The sequence below is a fragment of the Gigantopelta aegis genome, chromosome 5, assembly GCF_016097555.1.
Source record: "Gigantopelta aegis isolate Gae_Host chromosome 5, Gae_host_genome, whole genome shotgun sequence".
NCBI classification, from domain to species: Eukaryota; Metazoa; Mollusca; class Gastropoda; order Neomphalida; family Peltospiridae; genus Gigantopelta; species Gigantopelta aegis.
The window spans coordinates 7,631,033-7,646,934 of record NC_054703.1 but is presented as its reverse complement, the minus strand read 5'-3'; the positions used below and the strand labels follow the sequence as shown (position 1 = coordinate 7,646,934).

The 15,902-nt window shown below is 34.5% G+C and overlaps 1 protein-coding gene across 8 annotated transcripts in view; it reads right to left on the bottom strand.

Annotated features, from left to right (window-relative positions):
- The window catches only part of LOC121373230 (protein couch potato-like), a 237,592-nt gene that overhangs the window by 27,725 nt on the left and 193,965 nt on the right, over window positions 1-15,902 (bottom strand). For 2 of the 8 annotated variants that reach the window (XM_041499719.1, XM_041499726.1), the window contains exons 6-8: window positions 13,822-13,973; window positions 6,153-6,275; window positions 2,629-2,688 (exon numbers count right to left, since the gene is read on the bottom strand). In XM_041499719.1, coding sequence (XP_041355653.1) covers window positions 2,629-2,688; window positions 6,153-6,275; window positions 13,822-13,973 — 335 coding nt within the window. The remainder of the gene's footprint in view (window positions 1-2,628; window positions 2,689-6,152; window positions 6,276-13,821; window positions 13,974-15,902) is intronic. The other 6 variants (XM_041499720.1, XM_041499721.1, XM_041499722.1 and 3 more) reach the window with 6 other exon arrangements.

The window sequence follows — 15,902 nt, the reverse complement described above, 5'->3', positions numbered from 1 at the left end:
CACAACTCTGTTCACTTCACTCAGTTCTCACTGGATTCTAACTCCATTCCAATGAAATAAAATTTAATAAATCTATCCTGAGGTAGGTCAACAGATTTGCTCTAAGAAGTTAGGCCAAAAAAAAAAGTTGTTCTCTGGTCAGACCAAAGTTCCAGAATTTTATATATATACATATATATCTTCTTTTTTTTAAATCAAGGAATGCACAGAAAAGGTGAGTATATTTGATACCGAAATAAGGGACATATTTAATTTGAAGTCAGAATACATGCCCTGGTTCATGCACAATGGCATTTTGGCTCCAAATGCAGTATTATGTAATAGCAAGAAAAGCCCTGTAAAAATTGACGTCATACCACTGGAAATTTAAAAAAAAAAAATATTGTTGATGCATGAGGGTCAAAATTTATTTTGTCTGGCCTTATCTGGCATGTCTGAATTCATGCCCATGGAGGACATGCCTGAACCCTAAGCAAAGCTAGGGTATGTAAAGCAAAGTGCTCTAGTCTGTTATAATAATTCTAGTACATGTAAACGTGCATCAATAAAGATCAAGGGGCAAGACGTAGCCCAGTGGTGAAGCGCTCGCTTTTTCACATATGTTAAATGGGATACAAAAAATAATCCAGAAATTAAAATATTTCTGAATGGGTAGAGATTTGGCCCTACATTTATTGGAAACAATATTGTAAACTTTTGGACAAAGAATACATAAAAATAATTTGGACAAATAATGAAGAATCCAAAAAACACTGGACAAACAATTAAAAATCAGGAATTCCGGATAAATCAGGAAATTTTTCATCTCTGATGTTTACAACTGCGAAGGTAACTATGACAACAAGGGTTGAGTGGCAAAACTATTGGACAGAAGTCCCTGTGACAAACAAACAAAGTTAATATCTTTAGTTTCTAAAACAAACAGAACAGCCAAACATCCGCAAGAAGAGGAAAGCAATGAACACAAATGGGTTAGTAAAAGGAGGAATTCACAAAGAACAAACAGACATTGTGCAGCATGCCATAAAGTACATACATACAGTCAAACCATGTTAAACGGTCACCTAAAGACAGTAGTTTTTTAATATAATTAGCTGAAACAGTAGTCTGTTCAATGACATGGCAATGAAGTGATGGATAGATGGATGGATGGGTGGGTGGATTTGGGCGAGTCAATGGATGGATGGATGGATGCATGGATGGATGGATGGATGGATGAAAGGACGGATGGACAGATGGATGGATGGGTAAATGAATGGTTGGCTATATGGATGATTGGGTGGGTCTTGGATGGATGGATGGATGGATGGATAAATGGATATATGGATTTTGGATGGATGGATGGATGGATAGATGGGTGGATGGATGGGTAGGTCATATGAATGATTGGGTGGGTCATGGGTGGATGGATGGATGGATGGATAGATGGGTGGATGGATGGGTAGGTCATATGAATGATTGGGTGGGTCATGGGTAGATGGATGGATGGATGGATAGATGGGTGGATGGATGGGTAGGTCATATGAATGATTGGGTGGGTCATGGGTGGATGGATGGATGGATGGATGGACCGATGGACAAATGGACTGATGGATAGATAAATGAATCAACCAACAGATTATTTGACGACACCACCGTATTTCAACTGACTGATAAAACAGTGGTGGCTGCTTATAGAGGTTTGACTGTATAGAAGATCAGAGGCCTACGCAGAGACATGCATTCTTTGAAATCTGTAAATAATCAATTCTTAATTCTGTCAGGTCTGCTTTATCGGATGCCAAACCAGTTCTTACATTACATTATCAATTTAATGTTTGCTACGTTACAGCAACAGTTCAATTTAGATTTTCTGCACTTTGTAAAGTGGTACTGTACTTCGCAATTAGTATTTCCTAATTAGTATTTGTAACCATCAACATCATAACAAGAGCAAAACAATACGCTGTTTACAAAGAAGGTTATGGAAGACTACAGACCAGGCTCAATATTCATAAACGTACTTAAGTCAATGTATGATACCTAAATACATATTTAAAGTTCATAGATAAGTATACATACATTGAATTAAGTACATTTATCAATACAGAGCCAGGGGCCTAATTCACTAAACTGTCGCAACTTTGCGATCTCGCAGTGCAGTGCTAAAAGATTTGCAAAGAGGATGCTTTGTTGTCTAAGAAAGCCTAAGAGAGCTTTGTGAATGAGGCCCCTGGTAGTACTTTCCACAAATAAGGTTGACAGTGAATCATATATATACATGTATTTACCAAAGTCAATTAGGTAAAGATTGTTTTAATAGTACTCTACCTAATGTCCATCTAGCTGTCAATCGGCAGAGTATTTGGGCTTCTTGCAGATGGGTGAAACTTTATTGAACACTTCAGTCTTTAGTTAATTTTTCTAAGTTCATAACCAGACTTATATGAAAATTGTTTAAAGTAAATTTTACAGCATCTTATTAAAATCTAACAATTAAAAAACAGGAGGAAAAAAACAACAAACATGCAGTGCTGTGCAAACGTAACCGTGACAGAGACCAACTTTGTGTTAAGTCGTTTGTAACAAAAGTTTTCATTGGCTGTCTGCTTTACAAAACGTGATCTGAATGGTCAGTTGAAGACGAACCTGATATTGAATAATAGCTCCATGGGGTGATGCCATAGGATGCACAGCTGGTTTCTGAATCTACAAAGATTTTCATTTTCCACTTAGAAGGTTCACTTTTAAAACATTAAAATCCAGAACGTTCACTAAATACAACATAAAAAGTAAAGAAAACAACTGTTTATCGAAAAATAAACAATTAGATAAGTATGATACACTGTAAATAATAATATATTATTTGGCGTAAAACATTTTTTTTTTTTATTAGTGCATAATAACTCACAAGAAAGTTAAAGACTTCCTTAACTTGATATTTTATTTGTATAGGATAGACTTTCCCAGAAATTTTCATATCTGTACTCTATTTGTATATAAACTATTCAGCATTATATATTTTTTAATCTAGATTCTAATGCCACACATTTGTAAGGACAAATCTGATTGGATATCTAATTCAAAACCCGAAATAAAGTTATCTCCCCTAAATCTAGTACCCAATGAGAATTCAGACGAGACAAAACAATAAACAAAAGAAAAAGTTTATTTTGTTTAAGGACACCACTAGAGCACATTGATTTACTAATCATCGGCTATTGGATGTCAAACCTTTGGTAATTCTAACATAGTCTTAGAGAGGAAACCCACTAAATGATTCCATTAGTAGCAAAGGATCTTTTATATATTCACCATCCCACAGACAGGACATAAAGACACATAAATGAACCCTTCTAATTAAATCATCCTGTTGATTTTTTAAAAATGTTTTAAGAACAATTAAGTTCTAATATCTTTTAAACTTTTAAAATTTAAACAACCTGCTACTACAAAAAAAAAAAAATCAATTTCTTGGAATACAAATAAAGATATAAGATTAAAAATACACGGTTTTCCTAGTCTTGTAAGAGCATAAAATATTTGGTCCTCTGTAGCAAATGAATGCAGATTTATTTTTGTTCAAGCGACCAGTCCAATTCTAGCTACTACAGAAGCTTACCACTAAAAGCATTATTGATTGGTTAATACTGAGCAAGCATTAGTTGAACCGTGTACACAAAACTCTATCTGTGGTCCACACCTTCAGATAAACAAAACAGAAGATGTTTGTTTTGTTTAACGACACCACTAGAGCACATTGATTTATTAATCATCAGCTATTGTATGTCAAACATTTGGTAATTTTGACCTATAGTCTTAGAGAGGAAACCCGCTGCATTTTTCTATTAGTAGCAAGGGATCCTTTATACAAACCATCCCAAAGACAGGATAACATACATGTATACCACAGCCTTTGATATACCAGTCGCGGTGCACTGGCTGGAAGGAGAAATAGTCCAATGGGCCCACCGACGGGGATCGATCCCAAACTGACCGCACATCAAGTGAGTGCCTTAGCATTAGGCTACGCCTATCCCGCCCAGACCTGTAGTCTTTAAGTTTTAGTTTAAAAATACAAATTAAATATGGCTGGCTAAATGAGGGCAGAAAGGAAGCAGTTGTTAAACATGCATAAATTAAAAAGGTTCAGACAAGACCTACAATGTATATATATATATATATATATAGTCTATCTAAAAATACATTTTACTGACCACTCCCATGATTCGACATCTCTGTCAGAGTATTCAATGAAAATCATGGATGTGTTCTGTTCATATACATTTGATGCCAGGCTCCATGCTTATAAAACGTTTAGAGTCCAGACTTTAATGATATTACACACATACTGATTGTATGGCGTTGTCATGACAATACTGTCTCACACTCTATTAGAGTCTCGAGTCTAGACTCTAAAAGTTTTATAAGCACCAGGCCTGGTATTAAAGTATGCTAAGTACGTTTTGCATAAATTAATAATTATGACCAATGCGATACTTTTTTCTTCTTATTTTTTGGTCTTCAGAGTAACTTCCAAAAGCATTTTTATGTGAAACAAAAAACTAGAGCAAGTGATTTTAATAGCTGAATGTAGCTATATAACTGAAATGAATTTAAACTCAATAAACTAAAGTACTGCATTTCATTGTTTTCATGTTAAACTAAAATAAACATAACATTTTGTGCACATTATAATAATCACAAACAAAATGGTTGATATTTTGACAGTACAAACAGAAATGTGGAAAACGCATCATGTAAATTATGCAAAACCTATTAATTAGACTCAAATATGCAATTTTAAAAAACAAACACAATACACATACACATATATTTACTCGTAAGTATACACACACACACACACACACACAAACACACACACATACATTCACACACACACACACAGAGACACAGACACAGACACATATACACACAGACACAAACACACAAACACACACACACACACACACACACACACACACACACACACACACACAGATGAATGCACAAATACATGCACACATGTACACACACAAACACACAAGTGGAAATAAGACTAAAACATCATACACAAAGTGAAAACAACACCAACAATGACAAACAATGTGCCAGGGTCAGCTATACACCACTCAATGTGATCAAGTTACCAGCACATTTTTACAAACATTTCCTATCATTTCTGTGCTCACTGACTGCCTCACCTAATTACTCTCCATCAGGTTCATATTACACAAGTTTAGAAGGAAACAAACAAACCTGACAATGATACCTAACATCCATCTGTATACAAATTAGCAATCGGCTAATTGGGCCACATTTGTACAGGTTGAGCCTTGAGCTATACTGGCCATTCATGAAGGAAGGAAATGGTTTATTTAACGACACACTCAACACATTTTATTTACAGTTATTGGGCATGAGACATATGGTTAAGAACCACACAGATATTGAGGAAGAAAACCCGCTGTCACCACTTCATGAGCTACTCTTTTTGATTAGCAGCAAGGGATCTTTTATATGCACCATCCCATACCATGGCCTTTGATGTATCAGTTGTGGTGCACTGGCTGGAGCAAAAAATAGCCAAATGGGCCTACTGACGAGGATCGATCCCAAACCGACCACGCATCAAGCGAGTGCGTTACCACTGGGCTATATGCCCCACCCAGTCCTTAATCAACTGTGTTGATTCTATGATGCTTAAAAACAATTAAAATATGATTAATTAAAATAATATTTCATGAGCCAAAGACTAATTATTGCAGCCACTTTGTTTTAAAAATTATCAAGTGGCTAATTTAGCCACATTTGTAATGGTTGAACAGGCACGACGGAGAAGGGGTCTGAGGGGCGGTCTAGCCCCACCCCTTTGTTAATAATTCAAAATAAAAATTATTATTGGTATAAGTGTTAAGGCAGAGGTGAGTTTTACTTGTAGAATGCAGGGAACTGCATTTCAGAACATCCAGTTTTCAAAATTGTACAGAGGACATTTATATACCCTAGAACCCCCTAGAAACTTTGCTTTGCAACCTCGATCTCAGTCAGCCCTCCCCCCCCCCCCTCCACAACTACTTGCTTCCGCCGTGCCTGTTGAGCCATAATTTGCAGTGGCCCTTAATAAATACTGTTGCAGAGTATATATATATATATATGTGTTGCACACTGACCATGAATGTTTGACAGCCGTACGGATAATGGCTTCCTTCCACTGCTCTTTCAAATATTACTGACTGGTGTGCTGCCTGGATATCCCCATCGTCCATAACCTCTCCCCACCCCTTCTTTGATCCCTACCGTAAGATAAACAAGGAAGAAAGCAATCAAGGGGGGAACAAATCGAGAGATCTGTGAGGTGACAATTAGTTCAATTAATTCTAAGTTTATCATCATGCATGCAACCTTGACACTGTCAACTGATCTGGGGGGCAAAAAACTCATTAAAAAAATTAAAAAATTAAATGAAATAAAAGTTCCCAAAGCATGCTATGGTATAAAAGGGACCACTGTCCTGTCTTTACTGCCACTGTAACATGTCTAAGACAAACGAACCCTTTTTCATGACTACAATTATATATTAAAGATATTTTCTTGTTTAACAAAACAAAAACAAACAAAATTATCATGCACACACATATACTACACATTAGTGTTTCTGACAAAAACTGGGTTTTTTTGGTATGGTGCATTAGTCCGTTAATACTCATGCATGCACAGGTACTATTAGTTGCATGTTTATGTTCAATCAATGAAATGGTCCTTTTGATGCCTTTTGTTTCAGGAGCAGGACATAGCACAGTCGGTCTAGGATCGATTGGGCTATTTCCCATTCCAGCCAGTGCACCACGAACTGTATATCAAACAAAGTGGTATGTGCTATTCTGTCTGTGGGATGGTGCATAAAAAGAATCCATTGCTACTAATGGAAAAATGTAGCAAGTTTTCTATCTATGACCGTGTCAAAATTACCAAATGTTTGCCATCCAGTAGCTGATGTGTGGTCAGTTTGGGATCGACCCCTGTTGGGCTATTTCTCGTTCCAGCCAGTGCACCATGAATGGTATATCAAAGGCCGTGGTATGTGCTATTCTGTCTGTGGGATGGTGCATAAAAATTATCCCTTGTTGCTAATAGAAAAATGTAACAGGTTTCCTATCTATGACTGTGTCAAAATGACCATATGTTTGACATCCAATAGCTGATGATTAATAAATCAATGTGCTCTAGTGGAGTCGTTAAACAAAACAAACCTTTGATGTGCGGTCGGTCTGGGTTCATTGATTTGTTAATCATTGGCTATTGGATGTCAAATATTTGGTAATTTTGACACAGTTAGAGGAAGGAAATGTTTTATTTAACAACACACTCAACACATTTTATTTACAGCATTGTCTTACAGAGAAAACCCACTACATTTTTCCATTAGTAGCAAGGAATGTTTTATATGCACCATCCCACAGATAGGATAGCACATACAACAGCCTTTGATATACCAGTTGTGGTGCACTGGCTGGAATGAGAAATACCCAACAAGTCCACCGACAGGGATTGATTCCAGACTGACCACGCATCAAGCGAGTGCTTTACTACTGAGCTACTTCCCAAACCCTGAATATTTAAATTAGAAGCCTATTAAATTAGGTTATCCATGGCAGAGGTTATAGAAAGGATGTTAGAGCAGAACCTTCTATTACAGTATCACATAAGTTATACTTTCTCTACTGATTAGCAGCTAGTGTTCTTTTATAAGAATTCCATACAATTCAACAGGATACAAAGCACATATATCAAATATCAGTACCAAGGATGGTAACTAAGAATATTAATAACTAGCTAAAGCAGGGCTTCTAGATTATGGTAGCCCCACTCCCATGGCTAGTGATATTCAATGTTGGGCTAGTAAATAACTACTATTGCCATGCCCGATGGCTAGTGCAATGTTTTGTCCAAATGTTGGAGTTAAGTCTATTTTGTAAATATGAATATCCTGCCCCCACCCAGCCGCCAATGTTAGTGTTTTTAAGCTCTATTTCTCTCTTTAGAAAATCGGCTTTGTTTAACGACACCACCAGAGCACATTGAGTTATTACTCATTGGCTATTGGATGTCAAACATTTGGTAATTTTTTCATATATTCTCAGAGGAAACCTGCTACATTTTTCTACATTAGTAGCAAGGGATCTTTTACATGTGACATCCCACAGACAGCATAGCACATGCATACTGCACCCTTTGATATACCAGTCGTTGGTGCACTGGCTGGAATGAGAAATAGCCCAATGGGCCCACCAACAGGGATCGATCACAGATAGACCATGCATCAAGTGAGCGCTTTACCACTGGGCTACGTCCCACCCCTTTTTTTTGATAACTGAAATCAAACTTTACATAGCTTTTCATTATCGATTTCCATACATCCGAAGTGTTTCTGGTTATCTTGGTGTTTTTAATATCACAAAATGCATTTTTAATATTTTTAAAACTGTACATGCATGTGCGTGAGAAGTAACAGCTACAGAGTTGAGTTTTAGTCTATTTTTAAGGGTATGTCGCCGTGTCAATGTCACAGACCCTTGTTTCACTCTGATGTCAATTTATCCAAGTGTGTTATGGGTTTGTTGACAAACCAACGTTAAGAGTCCATTTGTTACCGGTTGAAACTGGGATCTGTGATTGTAACAAGTCATATACGACATATTTACTGCTTACATTAGATGTATATCAATAACAAACAAAACAGACATTTTTCTCAACCACTTCCGAGTAATCATAAGGTCTAAAAAATAAAATGTGTGTTTCAGGTTTCATCCTTGAAAAAAAAGAGGGTAGAAATGTTTTTTTATTATTATTGTTTTTTATTTTCTTTAAATCAAATCAAACGGACGGGAAACCTGAAACACACATTTAAAAAAAAAGAATTTTAGGCCTTTTTACTGAAAATTAACATAAAACAAAATTAATTATTACAGATTACACAACAGACAATACCAACACAACAGTTTCAACAAGAACAATAGTTATGACATAATGAGTGCAGAACAAAACAATGTTAATAATAGCAATATTGACAATAGAAATATGAACAACAATACTAGCTGTACTTGTACTTCATTCTTTATCGACCTTGTGCAAAACACAACCATGTTACCATATATGGTGCTGTTGTCAAACTTAATCTTTGTTTTGTTTACTAGCACCACTAGAGCACTTTCGTTAAGTAGCCATCAGCTATATCCTTTTGAACATTTTTTTTTATTCTGACATAAAAAAAAAAGAGTAAAAAGTTTGTTTTGTTTAACGACACCACTAGAGCACATTGGATAATTAATCATCGGCTATTCCATTCAAACATTTGTTAATTCTGATATAATTTAGTCATATAGAAAAGATGTTAAATTTTTCAGTTAACTGTAAGGCATCTTTTATATGCAGTTTCCAACAGACAAGACAAGACATACCATGAAAATTAATATTTCATGGTAACTAATTCTTTCTCAATATTAAAATACAGATTCTTTTGTGTCATAAAAAATATTTCATATTGCACAATAATATTTATAAGCTCATTTTTAACATTTATATTCTTAATTTCCTTTCATATGAAAAAAAAAACCCTTTCTGTTTTAATATGGAAAGTATCATTAAGTTACTGCCTAAATTTAAATTTAAATCCAAATTTTAAATGTACTTTAAAACTGGTAGTTGTGAAACGGAAAATAAAGTTTAAACTATGTTTTCTATTGGTTTACAAACATTATTTAACACAAACCCTTTTAAATTTATTAACATACTTACTATAATAATGAATATTTTAAAATAAAATTGTATTTAAGGAGTATTACAAATATACACAGTATTTAAAAATTTAAATATTATCATTTATATAAAGGAAAAGTTTAAAATATGTATCAACACACTTGTTTCAAAGTTGTTTCCTTCTTTCTTTGTTTTGCTATTTACAAACCTGTAGTAATAATTAATTGGGGGAGCGGGGAGCAAACCTTGAATAGTTTGTTTTGATAAACTATTGCACGGATGTATACCACTGGTAAATAATAGGTTAAATACTACATGCCATATGTCTTTACCATTCTATAACTATTCCAAATTATAATAAACCATTGTGTAACTATTCCAAAATACAATAAACCATTCTGTAACTATTCCAAATCATAATAAACCATTCTGTAACTATTCCAAATTATAATAAACCATTGTGTAACTATTCCAAATCATAATAAACCATTCTGTAACTATTCCAAATTATAATAAACCATTCTGTAACTATTCCAAATCATAATAAACCATTCTGTAACTATTCCAAATTATAATAAACCATTCTGTAACTATTCCAAATTATAATAAACCATTGTATACGTATTCCAAATTATAATAAACCATTTTGTAACTATTCCAAATTATAATAAACCATTCTGTAACTATTCCAAATTATAATAAACCATTCTGTAACTATTCCAAATTATAATAAACCATTCTGTAACTATTCCAAATTATAATAAACCATTCTGTAACTATTCCAAATTATAATAAACCATTCTGTAACTATTCTAAATTATAATAAACCATTCTGTTACTATTCCAAATTATAATAAACCATTGTTACTATTCCAAATTTTAATAAACCATTGTTACTATTCCAAATTATAATAAACCGTTCTGTTACTATTCCAAATTATAATAAACCGTTCTGTTACTATTCCAAATTACAATAAACCATTCAAAAACAGGTCCCTACACATACATGTATATATGTACAACATATAACAACTCTAAAGATTTAACATTTTTACTTACTTAATAATTACTTTATTATTAACTTTCTTTTCTATAAAAACAAATACCTCATACTAACTTTTTCATGAATTTTTCTTCTTTTTTTCTTCTTTTTTTGAGAGGGGTTACTTTTTGTTATGTGTTTTTGTAGCTTTTTTGTTGGTCTTTTTTTGTTTGTTACATTGGGATTTGTTTTGTTTTTTGTTGTAGTTTTGAGAGTTTTTCGTGCTGAAAGACTGTATAATATATGTACGAACAAAAATAATAAGCCAGGTCACACTGTACAACAGACAAATTCGTCACAAGTGAAACATTGTGAGCAAACAACTTTAGTCTAGTTAAGCCCAGTTCCAGTTCCAAACAGTTCTTTGTCAGACACTACAAACAAAATCTTTTATCCTTTTCCTGACAATGCCGTGAAACAGGTTTGTATGATCAACAAAATACAAAAATAATGTCATAATTTTTAAATATTCTAACAATGTACAAAAACAACTTTGTACACATGTTATTTCTAACAAAAAATATGTAAACAACTTTGTTCGTGGCTTAAAGACATTTTGGGTGCAGGTATAAATTAGTAATGGATTTTGAAAGGCTCAAATTCTTGTTAAAAAAATTTTAAATTCTGATTAAACAAACTATTTCAATATTTTTTCTTTAATTAATTAATTTTTGTTGATTGAAATGCAAACATAGTTAAATACCGGTAGGCGAACATACCGCTGAAAACATTTTCATATATTTCAATTGTTATATTTTTTTAATTGTTTTTTCTTTCTCACCTTTATACAGCATGAACTACAAATGAGTTAGTTAACAATTGTTTTTGTTTTTTTCAATCTGGGCTTAACATTAGTTGCAAGACGTTATTACAGGTGTGTACAAAACAATGTTATTACAGGTGTGTACAAAACAATGTTATTGCAGGTGTGTACATATTACCAGGAGTGTTTCTAAGCAACCAGTCAAGTTAAATACACTAGAAAACTGAATATCAATCGTGACATGAAAATTTATTTTTTAAATTTTGGTGACCTTGAAAGGAATAAAAAAGGAATAATTTAACAATACAAGGAATGGAAAGGAATAGTTTAATGATATATGTCAGCACATTTTAAACTACCTTTATGTGGTGAAGTCTAAACTGAACTATGATTTTGTTTAACGACACCACTAGAGCAGATTGATTGCAGGACTAGCTCTGGTGCTCGCCATATTCGCTAACTGCGAATTTCAAAAACAACTGGTGAATTTTATTTTAATTTGGCGAAATAATTTCATGTAATAATTGACATTTTGTTACAAAATAACTGGGTTTTTGCAACTTTTGAAGTTTAATAGATAACGGATTGATAATGATAAACTATTTGATGTCAAGCATTTTATAATTCAAACACACACGGCTCACACTGAAAACAGTTTTGAATTAGTCAGTTTTTAGATATTTAGAGAAAATTATGGTCATAATTTAAATAAACTTTTATTAGACAGCAATTAAATGTTGCTGCCACTTTGTCAAAAAAAACAATTAACAATCGTCTAATTTGGCAAATAGCCAAGGTGTACTCAAACAATCGTCTAATTTGGCAAATAGCCAAGGTGTCTAATTTGCCAAATAGCCAAGGTGTACTCAAAGTCTAATTTGGCAAATAGCCAAGGTGTACTCAAACAAAGTCTAAAGAGGATAATTGCTATGGTTTCCATTAGCAGCAAGGTCTCTTTTATATGGCCTTAAATTTCCCACAGACAAGACAGTACATACCACAACCATTGATATACCAATGATGGGGTACTGTTTGGGATGGGGGGGGGGGCAGAGACAATGAGTCATATAGCCATTCTGCCTACTGAGTCAACATATATACCAAGTTTGTGTTGTAATTAAGAATTCAAATAAAAAGAAACCAGATAATTAAGGGGAGATAACTTTGCATCATTTATATATTCACAAACTGTTAACATAATAATTAATACTAGGAAACTTTGCACAGAAACTAGTTATTGAATAAATATATATATATATATATATATATGTCATGTGATTGCAGCCAGTTATATATTTTAACACAGCAATGCTTTTGTGAATAGAAAGTGGCATTGAAAGAAACTGCTGAAAATTATGTCAGTGTTTCATACTAAATTATATTTCTCACCTATCACCTTTCTGTCTACCATTCTCATTATCTTATTTTTTTTTTTTTTTTTTTTTTTAAAATTCCAATTCCTTATCACCATACTAAAAAGACTTAGCCATTTAATCTTCAAAGATAATTAATACCCTCATAAAACTATGATTACACCACTAACAAATTAATGAAGACTGGTTGCTTTTCTATTCACACCAATTGTAAATATAATAATAAAAAAATTAAAAACCAGTAAAAAATCCACAAGTTAATTAATTAATTCAACTGCAGGCCATAGGATTTCAAACTTCATGGGAAAAACTCTTTCAGTTCTGTGCCTTGTGATCATGGGAACCCATCGGAAACTGTTTTTTTTTTTTTTAAATAGTCGTACTCGATATAATAATTATGGTACCGATATATATATTTGGTCCCATATATATATATATATATATATATATATATATATATATATATATATTATTTTCATTGAATAGTCGTACTCGATATAATAATCATGGGACCGAATATATATATCTATTCGGTCCCATATATATATATATATATCTATTCGGTCCCATATATATATATATATATCTATTCGGTCCCATATATATATATATATATCTATTCGGTCCCATATATATATATATATATCTATTCGGTCCCATATATATATATATGTATATATTATTTTTGTTTGATAGTCGTACTCGATATAATAATCATCGGGGGAAGATTTTTTTTTTTTCGGTTCCGAGATTTTTTTTTTTTTTTTTTTTTACCGACACAGTAATGGAAAGGATTGTTTCCCTGAACTCCGAAGGCCTGCCTGAGTAACAAGATTATGGTGCTGCTGCACAAAGTGTTCTGGCGTGTGTTTTGCACAGTGCGATAATGAAGAAAGCTTAATTACCCGTAGCTGTACCTGTGCGAGGGCAGGGTGCTGGAGAAGTGCAGTGTGGTGGTGGAGGGCGGTTGCCGCGGGCGCCAGTTCCGGGAACGGGGCCAGTGGATGGGGGGCCCAGGCCTCGTGAGCTCCAGGAAAAAACGCCGTACCTAGCTCTTCTGCAAAGTGAAGGTAAAAAAAAAAGAAAAAAAAGAAAAAAAAAAGAGAAAGATACACTCGTGAAAAACTAGATGGGTGAGTTTGTGTTGTTATGGTATTATTATTAGAATTCCTGCTGTCAGAGACAGAGACAGAGACAGAGACAGAGAGAGAGAGAGAGAGAGAGAGAGAGAGAGAGAGAGAGAGAGAGAGAGAGAGAGAGAGAGAGAGACAGACAGACAGACAGACAGACAGACAGACAGACAGAGAGAGAGAGAGAGAGAGAGAGATAGAGAGAGAGAGAGAGACAGAGAGAGAAATATTTCAGGGGGGTCAGTACACAGATTATGGTAAGGGTGTCTATACTGGTTGGGGTAGGTAATGAAGTTAAAGGGTAGGGGCCTAATTCAGTAAACTCTCGTAACTGCAATATTACAGTGCAATGCAAAACAATTTGCAAATAGCAATGCAATGTTGCTTAATTAGGCGAGCTTAAGGAAATTTTGCGAATTATAGGCTCCTGGCTATATGGATTTTCGAAGCTATATCTTAGCACTAAGAAATCATAAAACCATCATAGGCTATGACGTCACTACAGCACACTCCACAGTGATGTCATAGATTACAATGGTTTTTATGATAGATTCGAAAATATGGGGGAGTTCTATAAATAGATCTGTGGCAGGTTAACACAAAGGTCAAGGTTCTGTAATGCAGGTGGTGGTAGTTGGGAAACAGTTTCAGGGCACATCAAGATACAGAATAAGGGTGGGTAATTACATACACTTATTGGTATGTCAATCAGAGCAGAAAGGTTCAAATCCTGCCACCCAACATTACATGTATATTTGTACACATTAAAAATGGCGACGTGGGAAGGAAGTACACATGTAGTTGTGGGGAAGGTCAGTAAATACATTAAGGGTGGGTAATTACGCACAAGAATGGACGCTGTGAATTAACACATGACAGTGGGAATGGTAAATAGTTATGGGGAAGGTAACCAAGCAATTTAAGGCAGTGGCATAACCGGGGGGGGGGGGGGCATATTGACCATGCCCCCCCCCCCCCAAATCAAACTCTTCTTTATTTTAAACCATTAAATTTTATGAAATCATATATAGTTTGGGTTGCCCCCCCCCCCCCCCCCCAATTAAATTCTAACTATGCCAGTGGTTTAAGGGTGGCAACACTAAATTTAGGAATCTGTGTTGTAGGTGGTAATTGAAATGGTAACACAACTGCAGGGCAGGCAAGCAAACAGACAAAGTGTGGGTAAACACAGGATTTAGGGTTCTGTGTTATATAAATGTGATAGCAGATAGAACAGTAACAGGGTAGGTACAAAAACGTGTTAAGGGGTGGGTATACATACACCAGAGGCAGGGTAATACTGCAGGTGGTTATAGTGGAGGTAACGCAAACATTACAGGGTGTGGTAGCAAGACATAAGGGTTGAAATAATTGTAGGGGTTGTCTATGGATAGGAAAGTATAAAACAGATGGTGTCTATGAAACATTACTTGTTATCAAATGGTTTAATGTGAGACGTGTGTTATGACAAGGGTATGAGATTAACATGCTGTCATAAAGAATCTTAGCACTGTTCACACAACAATGTTTAAATGTTAAAAAGATAAAGTTTTTTGTTTTTTTTTAAGACACCACTAGAGCACACTGATTTATTAATCATCAGCTATTGGATGTCAAACATTTGACCATTGCGGCATATAGTCTTAGAGAGGTAACCTGCTATATTTTTCAGGGATCTTTTATATATATATATATACCTTCCCACAGACAGGAAAGCACATACCATGGCCTTTGATTTACCAGTCATGTTACACTGGCTGGAATGAGAAATAACCCAAATGGCCTACAAATGGGGATCAATCCTAGACCAACTGTGTATCATGCAAGCACTTTGACACTGGGTTACATCCCCCCCC